The following is a 24,684-nucleotide window of genomic DNA, read 5'->3' on the forward strand; positions in this document are numbered from 1 at the left end:
TGAAACATTTGGAGCACTTTACAATGTAGTGCTGAGTGTATTAATGAAAGGAGAAGTTGAACTTTATCTGGCATGTTCAGATTTCCTTCCCTAAAGGGAAGGCAGTGAACCAGTGAATTTGAGAGAACCTGACAGCTTTGTGTTCTTTTTTACCAATGACCACTTTCAGTTTCTGCTCTTGTTTTAAACTGCGTTCTAATTTTCAGGCAGCGCTTGGTGAGATTTTAACTTGTGTCCTCTGGATCATGTACAGCTTTTCATGTAGAACTGTAGCTAACCCTATTGTAAGAAACCATACAATTTTGTATTGAGTCTGTGATATGGTTAAGTTTCAAGCTTTGTCTTTAATCATGTAGCTATGTGGAAAAAGTTGGCTGCAGCAGGTTGGGAGCCACATTACAAAGATGGAATGGTAGGTCAGCAGTGACTAGCATTTTAAAGAATATATAATGTGTAACAAATACACATTCCTTTAATGCATAAAGTCCCCACAGGAAAAAAATTGTCTACCTGTGGCTAGCATGTGGAGTTAAAGATTAGTGTTAGATCAAAGGAAGAGACTTAGAATGTTGCTTTAAAAAATAAGTAGTAGAACAGAGGACTGGAAGAATTTTAGTTTTCAAGGAAGGAGAATAAAAGTGGGCAAGCTAGAGCCATGAAAGTAAATTGTAAACTTTCCTGTAGGTAGGTAAACAGAAATTACATGTGGGTCCATTAAAGCAGAGAGAAGTGAAATTATCTCTGGTTAGAAGGAAAGGGATCAAACAAATTTTTTGCCTTTTGTGAAGATAGACGCAATCAAATTCTGAAAATGGCACTTAAAGAATCCCTGTTCGGAAATTATATTAGAGACTTCAAAAGAGGAAAGATCCCCTGCATCTGACGACCTGCATCTTTGCTGCTTACAATCCATAATCATAAGCTGAGGCTGCTTCATTGTTCCATCTTGGATTGCCATCCCTGCCTGACTGTCCATTACAGCCTCCTACTAACATTAAAGCTCGACTTAACCTGCAGTGGGGTGGCTGCCTGTTGAACAAAACATTAGGTAACCTTCATCCTCCGTGATCCTTGGTGCTATCTACAGATCAAACACTCTTAGCTGATCGTTCTCAAGTTGTAGACACTCTGTTGCAGTTATAGCATATGGCCTTGCCAATCAAACCAAATTCGTTCATGTGGTAATTTATTTTAAAATCTTAAATTGTTTTAATTAGTTTTGGTTTTAATTAATTCATTAGTTAAAGACACTAGTTTAGAAAGGTAATAGCAAGTTACAGCTTCTTCGGTTAGAGAAAAGACGCACTGGTTGATGATAACTGACCTGCTGTCTTGTCGCATAACTCATTAGTTCTTCCTCATCACTATTCGAAGCTGCCTCTCCTGACACCCATCCTGCTTTGTCTCTCTCATTCAGCTACCAGTCCTTGTTTATTCCTGGGTTGCTCCTGTCAGTTGCTGTAAATGTGGTTAATAGGAAGCCTCTGTGCAGTGTGTGCAAGTTGGGGTTGATCCCCCCCCCGCCCAATACATTTACATTAAGTGCTATTCCCCCACATTGTGGCTTCAGACCCTGAGCAGAGCACGGTGACCCAGGGCTCATTGAGATGGCAGGTAAAGAGGAAGCCTCAATAAAGAAGATACACATTTTTTTCACAACCCATTTGTTTGTTGAAGTCTTACTGACATGGTTATATCTCCTGGTGACTGGATAGCCATTTTTAACCAGTGCAAAAAAAAAAGGTGACTTGATCCATTGTTTTTTGCTACTTGCCTGTTTTGATTTGGCAATGTTTTTAAAACAAAAATTGATCAATCCGATGACTGTTCTGCTGCTGGCCTGTTCTTCAGCGGTGCTTAACACTAAATCAATGCGATTGGATTAAGCTTAGGCGATTGCCAGAAATAAAACTTCCTTGTCAGTCTCTATTTTCTTATGTCTTTGAGCTGCAACAACAGGAATTGTGGCACTTTGAGGTGTGCCTTGCCACAGTCGCACAGTGATGCTTTTGAAAGGTGGATCATGATGTGGGGAGAGGGTGAGCTTCATGTTGACTCTGATTTTTGAATTGTGTTTATTCATTTGGTAATATGTTCCTTTTATTCCAGCATGAGTTGTACATCAGAGCCTTTCAGGTGTTGTCTGATTTCCCACCAGTGAGTATATTTTTAGCTATTTACCCAACCCTCCCTTTCCTTCTTTCCAACTCCCTTTTTGTTTTGTTTTTTGGAAAATAAGATTTTGCAAGTATCGTTCAAATCCAGCAATTCCCTCCTTTTATTACTCCCTTAGATCACAGACAGCAAGACAGAGTCTCAGTACTGCAAGATGATTCGTCAGCTCTTAGATGACCATAAAGATGTTGTGACGATGCTGGCTGAAGGTTTCAGAGAATGCCGCAAATACGTGCAGGTAGATGAACATCATTGTTTTGACTCTGTAATGTGTAGACATTTTAATGAAGTTTAATTAACCGTTGTCTTGTCTCTTTCTCTGCTAGACTGACCCTTGTTGCACTTTCCTGCCAAAATTAGTACTTTCTTTGATTGAGAAGCTTTAGAATTTCCTAAAGCAGTCGTGCTGAGTGGAATAATGTTCATTATTGTCAGCTCATTTGATGATACTTGACATGGGGCTTGGTTCTCATTCCACTTCCGTGAAAATCTGAATTTTGGTTGAATGTCATTTTTGGTAGAGTTAATTGTTTAGTGGTGGCAGTGTCTGTCACGTGGGCTGTTCATATGGTACTACTGCAGTAAGGCAGACTAGAAAGTGGTTATGTTTGTGCCCTGTCCTGGGATAACTCGGTTAGCCTCTCCGAATGTGACCCATTCCAATCCCTGTCCTCTTTGGCAGCTCTGAGGCATCCCTTCCAACTCCGGAAATGTGAACCAATATTTTGTTTCACTGTGTCCTTTCTGTTTGCTGTGTCTGTAATCCAGTCATATAATGACTGACTAGTGTACCTTGTAAAGCATCTGCGTTCTAAATCCTGATGTGCTTTAAATGGATTTGGGGCAGCCAGCTGTGCTCTGACACTCTGTCCTGTACAAATGCTGTGATCCTTCCTAAACCTCTGTAATGATTTCACTCCCTTTTGTAGACTTGTAATTACATAGCACCTTTCAGAACATTAGGACCTCCTGACATGCTTTATAGTCAACACAGTAATTTTTAAATGTTGTCACTGACTGACGGTAAAAGTCCAACTTTTTGACCAAAGTGTTTGGTCGCTCTGCCCAGCACCATTTTGACTTGGTTTGGCATCACCTTTTTTGCCTGATTAATGAAATGTGAATTTTTTGGGGGGCATCTTCCTTGCATTCATGGTGCTAGGCAAATGCAAGTTGCTTTTCTGGAAGGTGAAAAAGCAGCTGTTGCGATGGAAGGATTTGTCTTTTGAAACCGTTATGGATATACATGCTCAATTGGTAAGAAGTAATGAGCCTTGTAGCTATGCTGCCCACCTCCATGGGAAATTCTGAAAGATGTGAGCCCTGTGGAGCTTTGTTTTGATGAGTAGAACAGCACTGATGTCACAAGCCCCTGGCTGCTATATGGCTTGAGTGTTTCACTTTGGTGTCGTGAAATACTTTTCGGAAGGTGCCAGAAATACAGCTGAGCTCTTATCTGAGAGTACGGCTGAATAATGATTTCCACAATGCTGCATTGTAGCCGAACAAAAGCTCATTACAGGGTCTTAAGCTTTAATTTTAGATTCTGATTGGCCGACTTTACCTCCTGCATTGGAATCCAGTGGTTCCAGCGGGGGAATTGTCTCCTTGTCATTCTGCCCCAGCCCAAAACACAAAAGATTTGCTAAATTTGTTTTTAGACATGAAATTTCAAGCTGAATCTGATACATATTCTCCATATGTCAGTCCTTTAATTTGTGTTAGCAGTCTTGTTAGATGTAAGAAAACACAAGGTCTTTCTGGTTCACAATTGATTGCCCTGGTTGTCACCCGATTTATAAATGTTGGGTTGTTGACTCATTCTGTGGCATTAATTAGTCTAGAACAGAAGCAGACAGGGTGTGAGGAACTTCCCGGGGTGAGAGATTTAGGAAGTGGGTTTAAAGTCACCTCTTTATTTATTCTCAGAGGGTTATGTATATCACATGCAAATTCATCAAACAACCTAGCTTCAAGTTTCACTTAGTCCGGGGGTGTATAATAACATGTTAGAACAGGTTGATTAGAACATATAAATCTCTGCGGGAAATCTATTTAATTTGCAACACATATATTTGGATCTTACACTGGCTTTCAGCTGGAAAAAGGTGTAAGATCAGTGCTGGCTTGGTGGGCCAAAGGGCCTGTTCCTGTGCTGTCTTGTTCCTTGTTCTTCTTTGGTCTAGGGGTATAATTCCAAAGCTCTGGCAACGCTGCTGTCAAGCTGGCTCTGCAGGAGATGTTTGTAGTGACCCAGAGGAGACCTTGTGCAGTTTTCCTTCCACAGGTCCCTCTGTTGCCTCTGCACTGCCACAAATGCAGCGCCTTGGAAAATGTCAGCCTGTGTTGTAATCTTCCAAGGCTGATGTGTTGTCACATGTGGCTTTTTTTTTTGCTCTGTAGTTACACAAAAGTGAAACTTATATTTATACAACACCTTTTTAATATCATGAAAACTGCATGGGAACTTTATCAAACTAAATTTGATTATCTTTTCCTAATTGATGTTTTTAGGCAGAAGGTGAAAACTGAATCAAAGAGGTAGATTTATAAGAAACGTCTTTAAGGAGAGAAAGATTGGATATCTGGACAGTTCTGGGTGAAAATTAAGAGTTTATGCCCTTGAGGCCACCAGTGATGCAGTGGTTAAAATCAGGGATGTGCAAGAATCCAGAATGGGAAGATCAGAATTATCTCAGAGGATTGTGCTTGTAAAAATGAGGATTAAAAAAATTGGTGTTGGTTCTCAGTGTCGGCTAATGTACAGAGGAACCTTGATTATCTGGCATTTGATTATCCGAATTTCAGATGATCCGGACAAGATTGCAAGGTGCTGAAGATTGGCTGAACTGTGTTATCCGGCATTTGATTATCCTGAACAAAATACTCCCCGCCTGTGTTGTTCGGATAATCGAGGTTCCTCTGTAGATCAGGCGATGGGAGAATTGATACGTGTGAAAATGCAGACAGCAGTGGTTTGTATGAATTGAAGTTAATGGAGGGTAAAAGATGTGAAGCTGGTGAAGGGGCATTTTGGAATAGTTGAATCTGAAGGTAACAAAGGCTGTGGCGATAGTGCAGGAGCAAGGAGTTGTCTAACCGAGCATTTTCCGTTGCATTTCATTGTACAATGGTGCCTCAATTTTTCAGGATGAATCATTGATCCGTTCTTTCCTGGATGACACTCTGACGTCCCGACTGGGAATCCGTATGCTGGCAACACATCACCTGACTCTGTATGAGAATAATGTAAGTGTTCAATAGGATGAGGGAGATGTTTGCTGGGCCTTTGTAAGTCCCACTGTTTTCTTGGGTTTAGTTCAATTCAAATTCTGGGTGACTAGTTTATACCAACTCATCCGGTCTTGCAGATTTGTTGAGTCAGCTTTTTGAGGGAGCGCAGTTAAAATGTCAAGTGCTGATTTATGAGTAACCATTTGCAGAAGCAAACAAGATAAGCAGCAACCTCTCTCAAAAGAGAACTCCCACTGATCCTTGAAAGTGGGACTGCCTTTGGAACCAGAAAATGTGCAGAAACCAGGGGAGAAAATTGTTTTAAGGGGAAACCCTGCATGGAGTGAGACCTGTTTGCTGCTAGGAGTTAAGTAAACAGTGTGCTGTCCTTCCACATGAGTCCAGGTAGATAAAGTGCTGGTAATGTTAATGATTAACTTATTGCCTACAGCAAACACATTGCTGTCACAAAGACTGAGAGTACCCAGAAGTTTCTGAGTGATTGCTGGGAAGGAGTTGCCCATGAGAACAGAGTTCAGACCCAGTAACAGTTGCTATTCTAGATTGTATATTGACACAGAAATTGCAAAATCCCTCTCCAGCAAATAATGGACAATGATATTTTTTTTTGTGTTGTAGTTCTCTGCTGATGTTGTTGTGCTATCACACTCCTAAAGGAAGCAGCAGAGCACCCAAGGGTGGCTTGGTCCAGGGTGTTTTTCTTGGTTGAGATCAAGAGGCTACACTCTCTCCAGGCTGCTGATGTTGAGAATCTCGGGCATGTTTGACATTTTTGATCTGAGTCTTCCTGTGGGAACATGTTGCTGACATTTCCAAGAAGTAACACTTATGACGGTGGCTTGGTGGTTAGCACTGCTGCCTCCCAGCACCAGGGATCCGCGTTTGACTCTAGCCTCGGCGGCTGTCTGTGTGGAGTTTGCACATTCTCCTGGTGTTTGTGTGGATTTTCACCAGGTGCTTCAATTTCCTCCCACAGTCCAAAGATGTGCAGGTTAGGTGGATTGGCTGTGGGGAAATATGGGGTTACAGGGATCGAGTGTGTCTTGGTCACATGCTTTCCAGAGGTTTGATGGGCTGAATGGCCTCTTTCCACACTGTGGGGATTCTATGATTGAGCAAATTGGAAGCTGATGCCATAATAGAAATGTCAGAAAGATTTGCATTTATACAATGCCTTTCACTCTGTCAACATGCCTGAGTGGTCTACAGCCACTTTTGAAGTGGTATGTGTTAGACTCAGAAGGTCACAACCAGCTAACCTGTTTTTGGTGATGTTAGTTGATGGGTAAATGTTGCCCACGAAACTAGGGAGAATTCTCATGCTCTTCTCCGAAACTTGCCATTGCATTTTTTCTATCCACCTGAGACAGCAGATAGGGCCTTATTTAATTGGACCTTGCATTGAAAGGGACTGCCTCCAATAGTGTAGCTCCCTGTACTGCACTGAAGTATCAGCCTAGGCTCTCCTGCTTAAATCTCCAGTGTGGGGCTTGAACCTGTAACCTTCTGATCCAGTGCCATGTCAGACACTGTTTATTGATGCCTTATCCCTTCCATGCTAATGCATGCCTTTAGCTAATTATTCTGCTTTGACACTGTATGATATAGACATGTCTGTGACTAGCTACAATGGAGTAAAACTTAACTATAAGAAGGAAAGATGGTCTCACTAGACTAGGGCAGCTTGGAACTTCTTAATTAATCTGTCTCCTCTTCTTTCCCATCAAGCCTTCTGAACCATAACCGTCCAAATCACATGGTAATACCATTGGTCCAGAACATGATCTATTTCTGTGGACATGTATGTTGACATGGTGAGGTGTAGTTATAATGGGAAGAAACTTGTGTGGCATATACACCAATATAGACCCGCCAGGCCGAACTGCCTCTGTTTGCAACGTTATCTTATTCCTGAAGTAGTAGAGATGTACAAAGTAATGGGAGGCATGAATAGAGTCGATAGCCAGAGACTTTTCCCCAGAGCAGGATTGACTGCTATGAGATGTCATTGTTTTAAGGTGTTAGGAGGAAGGTGTAGAGGAGGTGTCAGAGGTAGGTTCTTTATGCTGAGAGTTGTGAGCACATGGAATATGTTGCCAGTGGTAATGGTGGAAGCAGAGTCATTAGGGACATTTAAGCGACTGCTGGTCATGCATGTAGACAGAAGTGAATTGAGGGAAGTGTAGGTTAGGCTATTTTATTTTAGATTAGTATTAATCTTCAGCACAACATCGTGGGCCCAAGGGCCTGTACTGTGCTGTACTTTTCTATGTTCTGTCGTTAAGTCTGTCTGTTTTTCTGTGTTCTTTTCGCAGCCTGACTTTGTGGGAATTATCTGTACACGGCTGTCTCCAAAGAAGATCATTGAGAAGTGGGTAGATTTTGCTCGGTGAGTCCTGCCCTGTGTGAGATTAGTCATTGAATTTGGAAAGAGTAGAGAACATGCTGTGACGCCAAAAGATGACACATTTGCTTGAAACATTTGGCACATGCTCTCCACAGAGGATGCCAAAACCACTGAGGTTTTCCAGCACTTCGTTTTTCTTATTTCAGATCTGTGATATTTAGCTTTATTTAGACTGAGTTTATTTTTAAAGTTTTTTTTTCGCCTGGCAACTACGTGACTTTTATCCAGGAAGCCCTGGTCTGGAAGTGGGTGGGTCATGCTAATCGGCTGAAGAAGGAAAGGTATGCAGTCTGTTTGACAGTGAGCTGGTTGTTTCTGTTATGTCAAGGGCAGGGGAAAAGCTGACGTTCCTGTCATTGCTGTTTGTGTGATGTGGTACTTGTTTAAAATTAAACATACAGCAGGATCCTTGACTTGGTAAGAACCACATAATCTCAGCTGAAACTAATTTTTTTGTTTTTCATTTTTGATTCTTGTTACACTTCCAAAGCCTCCATCTCTTAGCTTAGTGAATAATAAAAGTTAGAACATTGCAGTTTTCAGTGTAGTTGCCTGCTAAGAACAAGGGCCGGGGAAGGGCTTTTACTGCACATCAGTCTGCTCCACCGGAGAGACCCGAGAATAGGCTTGTGTACGGAGTCTAATTCTGGTGAATAGCAGACTGTATATGGGTTGGCAGAGAGGAGAGAGAAAAACCTCTGGCTCTTTAGCTCCAGTTTTTTTTTTTCCTTTACTGAACCAATGATATTTCTATTTTGGGAAAAAAAAATTCAGTATTGGTGACTTTTTTCTATCTTTTTAAGAAAACAAGTTATTTTAATTTAAAATCATCTAGAAACTTTGTTTTTAGGTAAAGAATGTCGGATCTTTCAGCAGTGACCATACCTTAGCTTTGCTCAACTTGTAGAGGAGGCCAGTTAGTGAGTTATTGCAGACTTGTTCATGTAATAATGTTACTGTATCTGATCCCATTCTCCCCTTCATCTACACCTTCGAAACCATCTAAACAAAAACTAGATAGTGATTTTAATTTTTTAACATTATCTTCATAAGCACTTTTTTTCCCTTTTCACCTTTGGGAATTTGAGCAGAGATGCTGAAAAGATTCCAGGGCTGATTATTATGGATCTTGTTTCCACGTTGCCAACAAGTCCTGATGTGGGACTTGAAGCTGGACCTTCTGACTCCAGAGCTAAGTGCTACCACTGCACCACAAGATCTCTCACTGGGGAGTGTTAAGAAGTGGCTTTCCATGCTGATTACTTTCTCTGCAAGTGTTGCAGGAATGCTGAAGACAGCGCTGAGATCCAGTGGCTCAGCATGGTGTTTGACTCCAGCTATGCCTTCCTGGTCTTTGAACAACACCCCTTTTCACACCTTAATGACATCCAGAATCACTTCACGTCAAATGAACTCCTTCAAGCGAGCTCTTGTTCTGTGGGTAGACTGCGCAGCCAGTTCAAATGCAGTGAGATTTTCCAAGAAGTATGGAGGTGACTAACCAGTTAATGCTGTTTGTATGGATCCCTTTTCAAAGAGCAGAAGTTCTGTGAAACATTTATTGTCCGTTTGAGCTTTCCATGAACTCCCTGCAGAGCTGTCAGGACACTACATTAAGGGCAGCTCACACTGTGAAACACTAAGTAAAGCTAAGTCGTGTCAAATAACATGATAACCTGTCATAGTCCAGAACATCAGGATATCTAATTTACACACTTGAGAGGTCTTCTCATTGTATTGTATAGTATGCCATAGCATCAAAAATAGTCCAGTACACAAGAAGGCAATTCTGCCCATTCTAACTCTGCTTGTTCTCCATATCTCTGCAATTTCTTTAACTTTTGTGGAATTTCAGTGTTTCTGGCAAGACCAGCATTTGTTGTCCATCCCTAATTGCTCTGGAATGAAAGTGGTTTTCCAAGCCATTTCGTATTCAGTTAAGGGTCAACCACTTTGCTGAGCAGAGGCTAGCATGTCACAGTGCCTTCCTCAAAGGGCTGTAGTGAACTTGAGCTGAAAATGTGTTGCTGGAAAAGCGCAGCAGGTCAGGCCTGACCTGCTGTGCTTTTCCAGCTGCCTGACCTGCTGCGCTTTTCCAGCAACACATTTTCAGCTCTGATCTCCAGCATCTGCAGTCCTCACTTTCTCCTGTAGTGAACTTGAGCATGATTCATAGTTTCATGGTTTTCCATTATCAAGACTAGCTTTCAATTCCCAATGTTAATCGAATTAAAATTCCACCACTACCTAGGGCATTAGCTTGGACATTGGATTACTAGTTCAGTGGAATCAAAACTTCACACTATTGTCCCCAAGGGAATTTATTTTCCCCTTCAAATATTGATTGTATTCCCTTTTGTAGGTTAACTATTAATTCTGTATCTGTCATCTTATCCAAATCCTAAGATCTTATTTTAGGAATAGTTCTTTAGATGTTGCTTCCAGTTCTTTTGCTCATTATCTTCATTCTCTCCCTCTCTATTTACTAATCCCTGAACCACGACGTACTCCATCTAAACTCTTTGAATCTAAAACCCCTTTATCAAATCTCCTCTAAGCACCTCTTCTATGAGGAGAACAAACCCTGCTTCTTCATTGTAACTATGGGACCTCATCCCTGGAAGTTTTCAAGTAAATCTCTTGTTGAAAGCCCTATAATCCTCTGCAAAATATGGAGCCACACATCATAAAGGAGCTCAGGCAGCTCTCTGCATTACAGCGTGGGAGAGATGGTTATGTACAACTTGAGCATTAACCACAAGCATGTGCTGAGGCAGCCTTGCCATGAACTGCACAGCCAGTACAGGATTTAACCTGCACTGTTGACTTTATTCTTCTTTCCCTAACATTTGGTGTCCAAAATTGGGATTGTATTCCCCCACATGCTGAACGAATATTGTATGTAAGTAACTTCCTCGATACTTTATTATTATGACACTATTAATGAAGCCCAGGATCCCTGTATCCTTTATTCTCCTGTCCTGCTAACTTCAAAGGCTTGTATGTAAATACCCACAAAGTTTTTCATTCAGTATTTAATGCTGTTTCATCCCTCCCCACGTTCTCCCTTCTATTACTTCACACTTTCCAGTGATAAGTTTTACTACCATATGTTTGCCCGTTCCCCAGCCACTGTATTTTGTCGTGCTGTGTTGCTATTTTCCTCCGTATGTACTATGAGGATCATGTTGTCTAAAAATGTTTAAATTGTGGCCTATTGCCCCATGTCCAGTCAGTGGATGTATTGTATATTGGCACCAGCAGAGATCTCAGCTCTGAAGCTTGGGGAACACACTATACCTCCCTCTAGTCAGGTAAGACAACAATATACCTCCCTCTAGCCTGGTAAAACAACCACCCACTAATGCTGTTTTCTAAGCTTGAGCCAGTTTTGTTCCTATATTACTACTACACCTTTTGCCCCTTGGGCTTGAGTTTTGCTGACAAGCCTATTCTGTGTTAACTTGTCTGGTTGCTGAGCAGAGGCTGGGTGGTTGGAGTGGAAATTGATTACGTATATGCTTGAGTAATAGTTGATTACATGTAAAAGTCTACACCTTATTTTTGGCCAAAAATCTGGAATTTTCTTACGTGTCGTGTAAAACTTGACCCCAGTTCTTCATGTTAACTCACCTGCTCTCCTCGTGGGAGGCAATAGAGTTGCACTGGGGGGTCAGCAGGCTCCTGGCTATTAGTCATAACATCATACAGCACGGAAACAGACCATTCAATCCGACCAGTCCATGCTGAACATAATCCAAAACTAAACTAGTCCCACCTGCCTGCTCCTGACCCATATCCCTCCAAACCTTTTCCTATTCATGTAGTTATCTAAAAATCTTTTAAACGTTGTAATTGTCCCCACATTCTCCATTTCCTTAAAGTGTGTTCCATTCGCAAACCACCATGTGTGTTTTTTAAAAACGTTCTCCTCTCACGTTCTAGATATGCCTCTTTAGTCTTGAAATCCCCCATCTTGGGGAAAAGACAACTACCATTAACTCCTATCTATATTCCTTATTATTTTATAAACTTCTTTAAAGTCGCCTCTCCAGTGAAAAATGTTCCTGCCTTTATAACTCAAACTTCCATACCCGGCAACATCTGGTAAATTTCTTCTGAGCCCCCTCGAGATTAACAATATCTTTCCTATAACTGGGGACCAGAAGTAATCCCAACTCCATCAATCTATCCTCCTCTCTGTATGTCTGTCTCTGTCGCATACTCAGCCTTCCTATAATGTGGTACCTACTTTGGTGTGCAGTACTCCAATTCAGGTCTAACAAGTGTCCATCAGCATTACCTCCTATCTCTGGGATGATGCTTCCAGTACAGTACTGAGGGAGTGCTCCATTGTTGATGGTGCTGCCTTTTGGAAGAGAACTTAGAGGCCCCGTCTCTCTCTCCTCCCAGTGAGTGAAAGATCTCCTGCTATTTTTACGAAGTAGCACTGAGGAATTCCCTGCTATTGTCCTCAAAGACTCTTAGGTTCTTCCTGTGCTCTTCAATTCTATTTGGTCCATTATAGCTTTGTATAATTAAGTAAACCATTGCAAAGAAATTAGTCCCATTCCCCTGCTTTACCCCTCCATAGACAAGTGACATTTTTTCCTTTGAAAAGTTGTATTAAATTCGCTGAACTGAATCTGTTTCCATAGCCCTTTCAGGCAGTGCATTCTGGATTCTAATAATTAATAATTTCCTCAGTACCACTTGGTTCTTCTGCTGATGACCTTCAATTTAGTGACCTGGTTTTTCACTCTTGAGCCATTGGAAACAGTTTCACCCTTTCTATTCTAAATCAGATGTGTTTGCAAGCCTGGCAAATATTTAACCCTCTCAACCAACGGCACCCAAGTACATTATTCAGTCATTACCTACTCTTTATTATAGAAGATTCCTGTCTTCAAATTCTTTGACACATTTCCTGTATTACTACAATAGCTACCTTTTTTAAAAAACACTGAAATACTTTTGAAGCTTCTGAGGTTGCACACACAATCGCAAGGCTTTATATGGTTCGAAAGGGAGATTGGAGTGCAGTGCTGAATTTCACTGGAGAACAGACAATCAATCCTGCTAACATAAACCAATAGCTTTGCAGTCAGTTGCACCGTTAACCAGGTTCTTGCTTCAGTTTTCAAACTCTTCGTTTAAACTCTGCATTTTTGTTTAACTTCTTGGTGATGTACACATCACTGGTAAAACCAATATTTATTTCCCATTCCTCACTGCTCTCCAGAAGGAGGTGGTGAGTTGGGATTTTGAACAACCGCAGTCCATGTGGCATTGAAACGAAAAAGTGGATAAATCCCCAGGACCTGACCAGGTGTACCCTAGAACTCTGTGGGAAGCAAGGGCCTGTTAGTGAAATATTTGGATCATCGATAGTCACAGGTGAGGTGCCCGAGGACTGGAGGTTGGCTAGGGCGGTGCCACTGTTTAAGAAGGGTGGTAAGGACAAGCCAGGGAACTATAGACCAGTGACCCTGATGTCGGTGGTGGGCAAGTTGTTGGAGGGAATCCTGAGGGACAGGATTTATATGTATTTGAAAAGGCAAGGACTGATTAGGGGTAGTCAACATGGCTCTGTGCGTGGGAAATCATGTCTTTCTAATTTGATAGAATTTTTTGAAGAAGTAATAAAGAGGATCGATGAGGGCAGAATGGTGGACATGATCTATATGGATTTGAGTAAGGCATTCGACAAGGTTCTTCCTGGTAGACTGGCTAGTGAGGTTATATCGCATGAAATATAGGGAGAACTAGCCGTTTGGATACAGAACTGGCTCAAAGGTAGAAAACTGGGTAGGGGTGGAGGGATGCTTTTCAGACTTGGAGGCCAGTGACTAGTGGAGTGCCACAAGGATTGGTGCTTTTTGTCATTTATATAAATGATTTGGATGTGAACTTAGGCATAGTTAGTAAGTTTGCAGATGACACCAAACTTAGAGGTGTGGTAGACAATGAAGAAGGTTACCTCTGAGTACAATGGGATCTTGATCAGATGGGCCAATGGGCTGAGAAGTGGCAGGTGGAGCTTTAGATAAATGTGAGGTGCTGCATTTTGGAAAGACAAATGAGGGCAGGACTTCATATACTTTTATACACTTGTAAGGTCCTGGGAAGTGTTGCTGAACAAAGTGACCTTGGAGTACAGGTTCAGAGCTCCTTGAAAGTGGAGTCGCAGGTAGATAGGATAGTGAAGAAGGCATTTGGTATGCTTTCCTTTATTGGTCAGAGTATTAAGTATTAAGGAGTTGGGAGGTCATGTTGTGGCTGTACAAGACATTGGTTAGGCCACTTTTGGAATATTGTGTGCAATTCTGGTCTCCCTCCTATCGGAAGGGTGTTGTGAAACTTGAAAGGGTTCAGAAAAGATTTACAAGGATGTTGCCAGGGTTGGAGGATTTGAGCTATAGGGAGAGGCTGAATAGGCTGGGGCTGTTTTCCCTGGAGTGTTGGAGGCTGAGGGGTGACCTTATAGAGGTTTATAAAATTGAAATGGACAGGAGATGAGTTGTTCACCAGTATTCCTCGCCTCTGATCAGCTCTGTTAGCCACTATATTTATATGGCAATTCCAGTTCAGTTTCTGGTCAATGGTAACCCCCAGAATGTTGTTAGTGGTGGAACACTACTTTAACAATGAGGACTGCAGCTGGAAGTGTTGCTTGTCCCTTGCTGCTTGAAATTCAAATTCCATTTGAGGTGTAAAGGAGTAATGTAGAAGAAATAGAATTGTGCAAAAGGATATTTGAATGTGGATTACTTTACTGCAAGTGCAGAAGTTTATTTCCAGAGTTCATGGGGCGGAAAAAAAGCTTGTATTTATTTAGTGTGTTATTACGTGTCTCAAAGATTGACAAATATTTTCACGTGCCAAGACAGTTCATTGAACTGTTCTTAAATAGCAAACACAGCAGTGACCTAGTCACAGCTCCATTTGTGTGGTTTCAGCAGAATTCCCTGCTTGTCTCTGAATAAGGCCATTCGACCCTTCAAACACCTCAACCTAATGAGGATTGTTGTTAATTGAAAAAGAACCATAAAAAAAAAAAATTTAAAGTAAAAAAATATTAAAATGTAGAGTGTGAGATTGAGAGAAGTTAGAAATGGGATTGGAGCAGATAATATTGTGCAGTCAGTGGACCAGCTGTGTTTCTCCTCTGCTGATGTTAAAGGTTGACGAGCATTACAGATTGCATTCCAGAACATTAAATAGAGAATTCTCAAAAGCTCCTTTGATTAGAAAGTGATGATCAAGCTGATCAAGTGACATTAATTCTGTGTAATGAATTATACGGCTAAGTTAGCCATGGGTTCAGCAGTGGGAAGCTGTCTGTTACTGTCATGCTTTATTTTCTCACTTCTGTTTATTTGTGGTTAAGGCAAGAGGCTGCTTTCCCTTCTGGGTATGGAGCTGAAATACTGTCATTTGAAGGATGTCTACGTTTACCATATTCTTCATCACTAACCTGTCCACTTTTGGTCAATGTATGTGAGAATTTAGAAAAGATCTTCCATAAGATCAGCGTGTCACTGGCAATTTAGCAGTTTTATTTTGTCCATCTCGAATTGTCCTTCTAACGAGTGATTTAAGTGGCCATGGAAATGGCCTGCTCAGAGTCCTCCACGTTGCTGGGGTTTGTAGTCACATGGAGACCAGTCTGGGTAAGGACACCGACATCCTTCCCTGAAGAGTTTTAGTTGGCCAGATGAATTTTTCTAAAAATCCATGATAGTTTTGTGAGACTCTGTCTATTCCAACTCTGAATTAGTAATTGAATTTAAATTACACCTTTTGCTATGGTTATGCTATTATCCTGGCCTCTGGATTTTAGTCCTGTGACATAACTGTTACGCTGTGGTCTCTCTTTATCCCCCACTCCCCCCGCCTGCCTGCCCCACAGCTCCTGTCCTCCTTAATGCTGCCTCTGACCAGCTGTGCAAATAGCCCTTTGAAAGGTTGAGGTCAACACTGACACAATTGACACTCCTGGATGCATACTTGCCATATCGCTGACTATTTCCCATACTTTCATTTCTGGATGATACAGTGTGAGCCTTTTCTACTCATAGAATCCCTACAGTGTGGAATCAGGCCATATGGCCCATCAAGTCCACACCAACCCTCTGAAGAGCATCCCGCCCAGACCCAACCCCCCTACCCTATCCTTAATCCACCTGGCCTCTGCATCCATGAACACTGTAGATAATTTAGCATGGCCTATCTACCTAATCTGCACATCTTTGGACTGTGGAAGGAAACGGGAGCACTCGGAGGAAACCCACGCGGGCACTGGGAGAAATGTGCAAACTCTACAAAGACAGTCACCCGAGGCTGGAATTGAACCCAGGTCCCTGGCGCTGTGAGGCAGCAGTGCCAAACACAGCCATTGTGCTGCCCACTTGTGACCCTCTGTCCCCGGTTTAAAAAAAACCCTCCTGTGAAATCTCCTGTGTACGTTTGAAAGCAATTTGTTGCCGTTTCATGCAAGCTCCTTTTTCTTTTTCTAATAATGTGTAAAATCAAGGCCCCATTTGTCCTTTCTGATTGATGTAAACGATTCCATGGCATGATTTCAAAGGAAAGCTGGGGAATTCTGGCTGAACTTTAGCTTTCAACATCACACAAACTTATTGTCTTGTTAGTATCATGACAGGCAATGAACAACTGAGCTTCTGCATTACAACAATAGCTACACTTCACTTCAATAAAATCCTGGTTGTAAAATGCTTGGAGATATCCTGAAACTGTGAGAGACAGAGCTTGGTTTTTTTTTTTCAATTTTAAAAAAAAAATTAAGTTCTTTCTGTCCCTTGCTGAAGTGTTTGCCTCTCCCTGTGTATCTATAGCTAGTTCTTTTTGTGGTACCCACAGTTTGTACAAGCTTCTGTTTAAATCTGGGTGGGATTATGGTAAAATTATAGAATCCTGCTGTGTGGAAAGAGGCCATTCAGCCCATCAAGTTGGTACCGACCCTCCAAAGAGCATCCCACCCAGACTCAGCTCCCCCCACTCTAATTAACGCCAAATTTCCCATAGCTAATACATTATGGGCAATTTGGCATGGCCACTTCACCTAACCTGCACATCTCTGGACTGTGGGAAGAAACAGGAGCACCCAGAGGAAACCTGCACAGAGAAGAGGGAGAACATACAGATTTGACACAGACAATCACCCAAGGCTGGAATTGACCCTATGGCAGCAATGTCAGCCACTTGTTATCGTGTTGCCCTGTGGCTGCGATGTTCTGGATAAGGATCCTCACTGGATCTGAACATCACTGGGGTGTGGAAGTGGTTTGTGGTGCTTCTAATGCTGCAGTGATTCTCCAACCTACCCTCTCCATGGACCACGCCTTTTGGAAAGTTTGTTGTTTAATTGATGCTAGGTAGTTTTAATGGGCCCTAAACCAGAGGGGATTAAATACTGACCTCTCCCCTCTATTGTAGCAGTTTCTTACGTCTCGGGACTTTATGGTTTTTAAAAGCTAGTATCTTTGAGCATTATTTTCTAGTGTTATAGTGTTTTTCTTTTGTAGCAAAGGAAAGTGACAAATGAAATCAATCCCATAAATCCAGGTAAGTTTGAAGAATTAATAAAGAATCTGTTCTTGTTTTTACCACAACTAAAATTTGCAAAAACCGCTCTCAAAATGTCTGTCCGCAAGTTAAATGACAGCTGACAATTATTTACATAGAATTCACTTGGATTCTCATTAAATCCCAAACAGTCTTTTGAGAAGTATCACCAGGAGTGACTGTTGGCACTTTGAGTTTGTACCGGTTTCCTCCCACAGTCCAAAGATGTGCAGCGCAGGTGAACTGGCCATGCTAAATTGCCCATAGTGCTAGGTGCATTAGTCAGAGAGAGATGGGTCTGGGTGGGTTACTCTTCAGAGGGTTAGTGTGGACTGGTTGGGACAAAGGACCTGTTTCTGCACTGTGGGGAATCTAATCTAATCTAAAAAAGAAAGCAAATCCAAGATCATATACATGGAAATCAATTTCAAAACTTCAACACATTGAGCAAAAATTATACTAACCTTTCAGCCTCTTTCCACCCCTTTCAACAAACCAGGCACAAACAGGTAAAGACTAAAGAGAGATACAGTGGAGTGCTGAGCAGGATCCCATTCTCCTGCTGTCTCCCTGTAACTCTTGATCCCTTTTTATAAATTATAAATTTTAAGCCCAATAAATATTGTTCATTGATTAGTCCCGATTGCTTAAGCAGAGTTATGCAACTGTGCAGCAATGCTAATGTTGCTGCATTTCTTCTTAATTATTTATTTTTGTTACTTTAAAGCTGTTTTAAATTGTGCAGTACCTAGATACTGCATTGTTCTGTTTACCTCAAAAAAAAAGTCAATAATTCTGCAACTGATTAATGCTGATGCTTTCAAGATTTTAATCTGTGGAGCAGGCTCGATGGGCTGAATGGCCTCAATTTGATCCTATATGTTATGGTGAAGTAGCACTATGGTAAAAGGAGTAGAGTTAATATTTCTGTCACTCAAACATGAGCAGAACAGTGTTTGCTTTAAAGATGAGTTGTTATTTTATTCCTTTTTTTTCTCTCTAGGCGCTTATGTGAGCATCAGTATGGCAGTTCCCCAAGAGTGAGGATAAATGGTCATGTGGCAGCCAGGTACCCTTATATCCCAATGCCCTTGGACTACATCCTTCCTGAGTTACTGAAGAATGCAATGAGGTGAGTCCTGTCTTCGCACACAATGGAAGGTAATGATAGAGAGCCTGGGGACTGGAGGATGGGGCCAGTTCAGCTATGAACCCCCATGCTCTAACTGGCCGACTGTAGAGAATGAGGGAAAATCCTGCACCTTGTTTTCTGCCCTCTGGCCTTGTTCCATGTTGTTAATTGATTGAAATAATTGACTTGCTGTGATAAGTGGGTATGTGTCCTATGGTTTGTGACTTGGGTTCTATACTGCATATCAGTCAGCTGGTTATCCTTGACTTTTTTTAATTTCAAAAATTATACTTTATTCATAAAAGTCTTTATTTACATAATCACGAATGCAGTGTGCTTCGGTACAGTAGCATAAATGGACCCTTATTTAACTTTGGCAGAAAGACTATGGTGGACTTTTCCCATTGTGCCATGGCAGCAGTTGTGCACGCAGTCCTGGTCCTCGGAATGTGCCAGTCTGCAGCACTTGGTCAAGGTCAACTCTGGCACTGTTACATCAGAGTCATAGAGATGTACAGCACGGAAACAGACCCTTTGGTCCAACTCGTCCACACCAAACAGATATCCTAACCTAATCTAGTCTCATTTGTCAGCACTTGGCCCATATCCCCCTAAACCCCTCCTATTCATATACCCATCCTGATGTTGTAATTGTACCAGCCTCCACCATGTCCTCTGGCAGCTCATTCCATACACATACCACCCTCTGTGTGAAAATATTGCCCTTTAATTTCCTGTTTATATTATTTCCCTCTCCCCTTTAAACCTGTACCCTCTAGTTTTGGACTCCCCTACCCTGGGGAAAAGACCTTATTTATTCACGCTGTCCATGCCCCTCATGATTACATAAACCTCTATGAGGTCACCCCTCATCCTGCAACACTCTAGGGAAAATAGCCCTAGTCTGTTTGGCCCCTCTCTATAGCTCAAACCCTCCAACCCTGGCAACATCCTTGTAAATCTTTTCTGAGTGGCTTTAAGTTTCACAACATCCTTTCCATAGCAGGGAGACCAGAATTGCATGCAGTATTCAAATAGTGGCCTAATGTTGTAGAGCTCTGAAAAATGCCCATCAGCCTTTGCACCTGTCCAAATGGTTTCCCCTTACCTTCGAGTGACTACTGTCAGCCCTTAGTGAGAGCTTTGCAAACCCTTGTATTGACACTGCTGAATGTGATAGTGTTGTCTCTCACGAGCACAGACCATTCCATCCTTATGGTCACTTGCTGATGTCACTCATGAAATACAGCCATTCCATCTCATTTTCATATCCATTCTCTTTTTATTCCAGTGAGGGCACTGAGTTGGGAATTCCAACCCAAAAATGAGCTGCCATTTTTGTTTTAAAGAAGCCTTTTAAGTTTTGGGTTTCAGTGGAGCTAAATGTGAGCTCATGCATTTATTAGCAGAAAAGAAATAGACTTATCTTTTAAAAATGGTAGAAAGGTGATGTTCCTAACATCCATTTACCCAGAGCACTAATGAACAATTAGTGAGAAAAGCCTAATGGGACGTTAGCCTTTGTATTTAGAGGCCTAGACTATAAAATGGCAGGCCATAACTGCACAATCCCCTGGATAAACCACATATGTAGACAGTTCTAAGGTACCTTAGACAACATAATTAGGCTTTGGAAAGAGGGAATGCTGTCAGGGTTGTTATTCTCAGCAGAACTTTGATAAACTAGGCTTACCTTCTGTGCATTAAACAATTTTATTTGGAGTTTTAAGATTGAGGGATAGATAGAAATATCTTGCATGACTTAAAAATCCAGGACAAAGGGTTACAAACTTAAAATCAGAGCCAGGACATTCAGGAGAGAAATGAAGACCAAATTCTGATTTTAAAAAAAGGGTCTTAAAAAAACATGGAACACTTGCTGACAAATGTCAACAGATGGACTTGGGGTGTGGATCAGTTACCATCCCTTTTTTAGTGGGGAACAGAATTAATGTGCTTCCAAATGCCGCCCTCCTTTTCCTATTCCCCTAATCACTTATGTAGTAAAGTTTAACCTATAGGATATTAAACTTGCTGAAGCTCAGCTTTTGCAACAGTTTGTTCGAGGCAATCCTGAAGATACAACAGAAAGTATCTAATGACTTTAGAGAGAAAGGGCCTCTCTTAACTATCAGAAAGACAAAGACCTCATCAATTATTTTTTAATTTTTCCCCATAACCTCTTTACTAGCAGCTTCTCCAGGGCAGTTAGGGATGGGCAATAATTAATGGCCCAGTCGTGACATCCACATCCCATGAATGAATTTTAAAAGTAAAAAGGTTGGAGGAGGAGCTGTTGATGCATTGTCGGCTGTACTCAAGTGCTGAGGCACTTTAGGGCCATAAATGTACTCTCATGAGTCCAACTAGGAGAAAGTGAGGGCTGCAGATGCTGCAGATCAGAGTCAAAGAATGTGGTGCTGGAAAAGCACAGCCGGTCAGACAGCATCTGAGAAGGTAAGTGGGAGGGAGGCTGGATGAGGTCTGCCATTGTTTCTGTAAGCAGCAGTAGCAGAAGTCTGCATGGAGAATACCTTTTAAAGGGAGTGCATTTCCAGGGTAGCACTGGGGACAGGCTCTGTAGATACTTGCAGCTACTGTCATTAATTAGCAGAATCTCTTGTTTTAGAGTCTGATTTTCAAAATATGCCAGAATATGAGTCATGGAAACAGACCCTTCAGCCCAACTCATCCATGCCGAGCAAGTTTCTACACTGCACTTGTCCCATTTGCCTGCTTTTAGCCCATATCTCTCTTAAATCTTTCCTATCCAAATATCTTTTACATGTTGTAATTGTACCCACCTCTACCACTTGCTCTGGCAGCTCGGTTTCATACATTCATCACCTTCTGTGAAGACATTGCCTCTCAGGTACCTTTCAAATCTTTCCCATCTCACCTTAAACCTATGCTTTCCCGTTTTGAACTGCCATACCCTGGGGAAAAGACTTTTTGGTGTTCACCTTTATCTATGAAGTTAAACATCACACAACACCAGGTTATAGTCCAACAGGACTATAACCTGGCATTGTGCGATTTTTACTTTGTACACCCCAGTCCAATACCGGCACCTCTAAATCTAGTGTAGAAACTTATCTATGGCCTCCCTTGGTTTTATAAAGCTCTATAAGGTCACCCCCTCAGTCCTACAGTCCAGGAAAATAAACCTCAGCCTGTTCAGCTTCTGCTTTGAACTTTCTGTATCATAAAAGTTTTTAAGTGATGGAACCAATAAATACATACTTTAAATCTGACATTAAGCCCTTTGTGAGTTGCTACTTCCAGGTTGCATCTTTACTGCCTTCAAAAGGAAGAATTCACAATCTGATTGACCATTGTAAAGGCTGTGACATGAGCACGTGTTTGTGGCTGTAACCACCTCCTTAATAGCTGATTGCTCCACACTCTGGGGTCTCATTGTCTAGCCAGTGAGTGTTTCCCTGTGGAAAGAGTTGTGGAAGAATCACTCAATGTTCTATAAACAATTACCAGGAGACACGCAAAATCCTTCATGACATTAAACTTTAATCTTGCAAAATCGAAGCTGTGGCAGCCAGAAAAATGTCTTCCCTGACTGCCCGTAACATCTTTGCTCCTCTGCAGTTTATACACTTGTTGTTCCCACGCTTATCGGATAACATTAGCATAACCAATCATGCTGGCTTGCTTTGTCTTTCTAAACTAATCATCGTCTGCCACACTGCTTCCCTACATTACACTTAACCTATCCCAGCACACTACCATTTTTTGTTACTGGAGCCCTGTAATATGATCCCGGGCATGCATTACGGCATTAAGTTAACTACACAACTGCCAGAGTAACTTCCATAAAAGTAACCCCACTGTTCAGAAGCAGACTGTCAGTGGGACATTTTGCAGCAGTATCTGAAACTCTCCACCTTCCATCCGAGAGCTCTGTACACTACCACTCAATCAGAGGCTGCCTCCTGCGTTGAGGTGAGATCATGTTAGTTGCAGGTCAGATATAGTGCAGAAACAAAGGAAAGCTAGGCTAGCTGAAAACCTGAAATAACACACATACCCCAGCAATCCCCACACCATCTTGGAACAGGAAAGATAGTTTTCACGTTTTTAAGGTAAAATGGGCAAGATGTCTCACGCTGTGCCACATCCTGTTTGGCCACTACCCCCCATTCTCCCTGATTTCTGCTGCCGTGACAAATGCTCAGAGATCAGGCATCATTTGGAACAGTGTCCCCCACTTAACAAAGATCCCTCTGAATGATCAAAACTCCTTGATGCTGATCTTTTCGGTCCGTAGTCACGTTGTTCAGCTTTAACTTCGTATGTAAAAATAAAATATAAATTTGAAACAGTGCTTTCCAAAAGTGTAATTGGATCCTGTTTATCACACAGGATACAGCTGGTGGTCAGATGCGCCTCACAGCCCTCCTAGTTCTGTACAGAATGTACTTGGCACCACTCTCTGACATAAAGCATTAAGGCGAGGTCTTGCCTGGCCATTGTTTTTGTTTAAATTTCTTTTGGCTGCACAGTAATTCGTCTGAAATGGCAGTGTTGGGAGCTGTGTGGGATCCTTATTATAAACTGTGTGAAAACTTACTGTTTTGAAATAAGTTAAAAATCACACAACACCAGGTTATAGTCCAACAGGTTTAATTGGAAGCACACTAGCTTTCAGAGTGACGCTCCTTCATCAGGAGCATCGCTCCGAAAGCTAGTGTGCTTCCAATTAAACCTGTGGGACTATAACCTGGTGTTGTGATTTTTAACTTTGTACACCCCAGTTCAACACCGGCATCTCCAAATCATGTTTTGAAATAGTTTATTTCAGAGTCCTGTTTAATTCCTTCCTATAAGAAATGTATGCTAGGAAGCAGTTATTGAATGCTGATGTAGGATTCTCTGAAAAGGTTTCTAACTCGCTCTAGTTTAGTGTTGACGGTCAGAATATTCTCAGACCCTAGAGCCCACTATGTCCATTGTTTCTGTTCCTCCTTGTATTTGATCCATTTTCCTCTTGCTCTGAGCATTTTAATGTCACTCCAGTATGACCTTGAAGCCATGTGTGGTTCACCTATTGCTATTCCCAGTAACTCACTGCACAGATTTCTTTTTTTAATCTATCTGTTCGGGAATGTTACTACATAGCTCTGGGATAGGTAGGAGTTGAATCGAGGACTCCTGGCTCACAGGTAGGGACACTACCACTGCAGCACAAGAGCACACTGCAGTGTCCCCACACCTCTGAACATTCTTTCTTTTGCCATCACCAAATCATCGTGACATTTTTTTCCTCCATCTATTAACCCGACTGCCCCTTGTGAAATCAGGTGCAAACATTTTCACTATCTCGGTCCCTACTTTTTAAAATCCTCCCATTGGATTAGACCCATCACAATCTGTCAACTTTCAATTCGCTATCCCTTGAACAAACTTTGCAGAGAGAATGAGAGAAACCTTTCCTTTTACAGGTCCCTGCAATGTTCATCCCCGTCCTGTCCATTTCATTTGTTTCCAGTTCCAGCTGAGTTCAGTCTGGCTTTGTCCCACTCCCTTTATCTGGATAACTTTTCCCAATTCTGCTTTCTGTTTCTTAACCTGCTGGAGTTTGACCAGTCTCTCTCACATGACACCATTTGTTCCCTCCCTTGGCTGGTAGTTCTTGTCCACTGACTCTAGTCTCCGTACACATAGCTTGTGCAGATGAGTAGCGCTCTGTCATTTGTCTTCCTGAGGCACTGGCCATTACTTGACTCAACGTAAGAAGCTGGTAACCTCAAACTTTGTTCCATCGGGTTTTCACCTGGTCATGTTGCCTGTTACTCCGTGGAAGTATTTGTAGTGACTGCCTTTGTAAACAGGACTGGATCCCTCGTACACATGTGACAGAAATATTCTTTCCCTTCAAAAAGAAAGAGACTGATTTTACTGTGTGAAGTTACAATGGAGGCAGTGTCAATGGTAGGTGAACCTTTGGTCATCTGGCAAAAATATTGCCATTCTGTTTTCAGATCAGCCATGTCGTATTGGGGTGATTTCCCTGAATATTTTCCACCGCATTGTCAGTGGAGCTAAAGTGCTGGTACCTCACTCTTTGCAAACATTTCTTCTTCTAGCTCCCATGAACCTGGTAGTTGCTGCA

General features: G+C 41.8%; 1 protein-coding gene across 2 annotated transcripts in view; it reads left to right on the forward strand.

Moving 5' to 3' along the window:
• Positions 1 to 24,684, forward strand: part of bckdk (branched chain keto acid dehydrogenase kinase) — a 61,098-nt gene that overhangs the window by 11,361 nt on the left and 25,053 nt on the right. For both annotated transcript variants that reach the window (XM_043718757.2, XM_043718755.2), the window contains 5 exons: positions 2,110 to 2,157; positions 2,294 to 2,413; positions 5,326 to 5,424; positions 7,746 to 7,819; positions 18,429 to 18,557. In XM_043718757.2, the coding sequence (XP_043574692.2) occupies positions 2,110 to 2,157; positions 2,294 to 2,413; positions 5,326 to 5,424; positions 7,746 to 7,819; positions 18,429 to 18,557 (470 nt within the window). The remainder of the gene's footprint in view (positions 1 to 2,109; positions 2,158 to 2,293; positions 2,414 to 5,325; positions 5,425 to 7,745; positions 7,820 to 18,428; positions 18,558 to 24,684) is intronic.

Source organism: Chiloscyllium plagiosum, unplaced genomic scaffold, assembly GCF_037043375.1.
Source record: "Chiloscyllium plagiosum isolate Xiang-an unplaced genomic scaffold, Cpla_swu_hap1 HiC_scaffold_31, whole genome shotgun sequence".
In the NCBI taxonomy this organism is placed as follows: Eukaryota; Metazoa; Chordata; class Chondrichthyes; order Orectolobiformes; family Hemiscylliidae; genus Chiloscyllium; species Chiloscyllium plagiosum.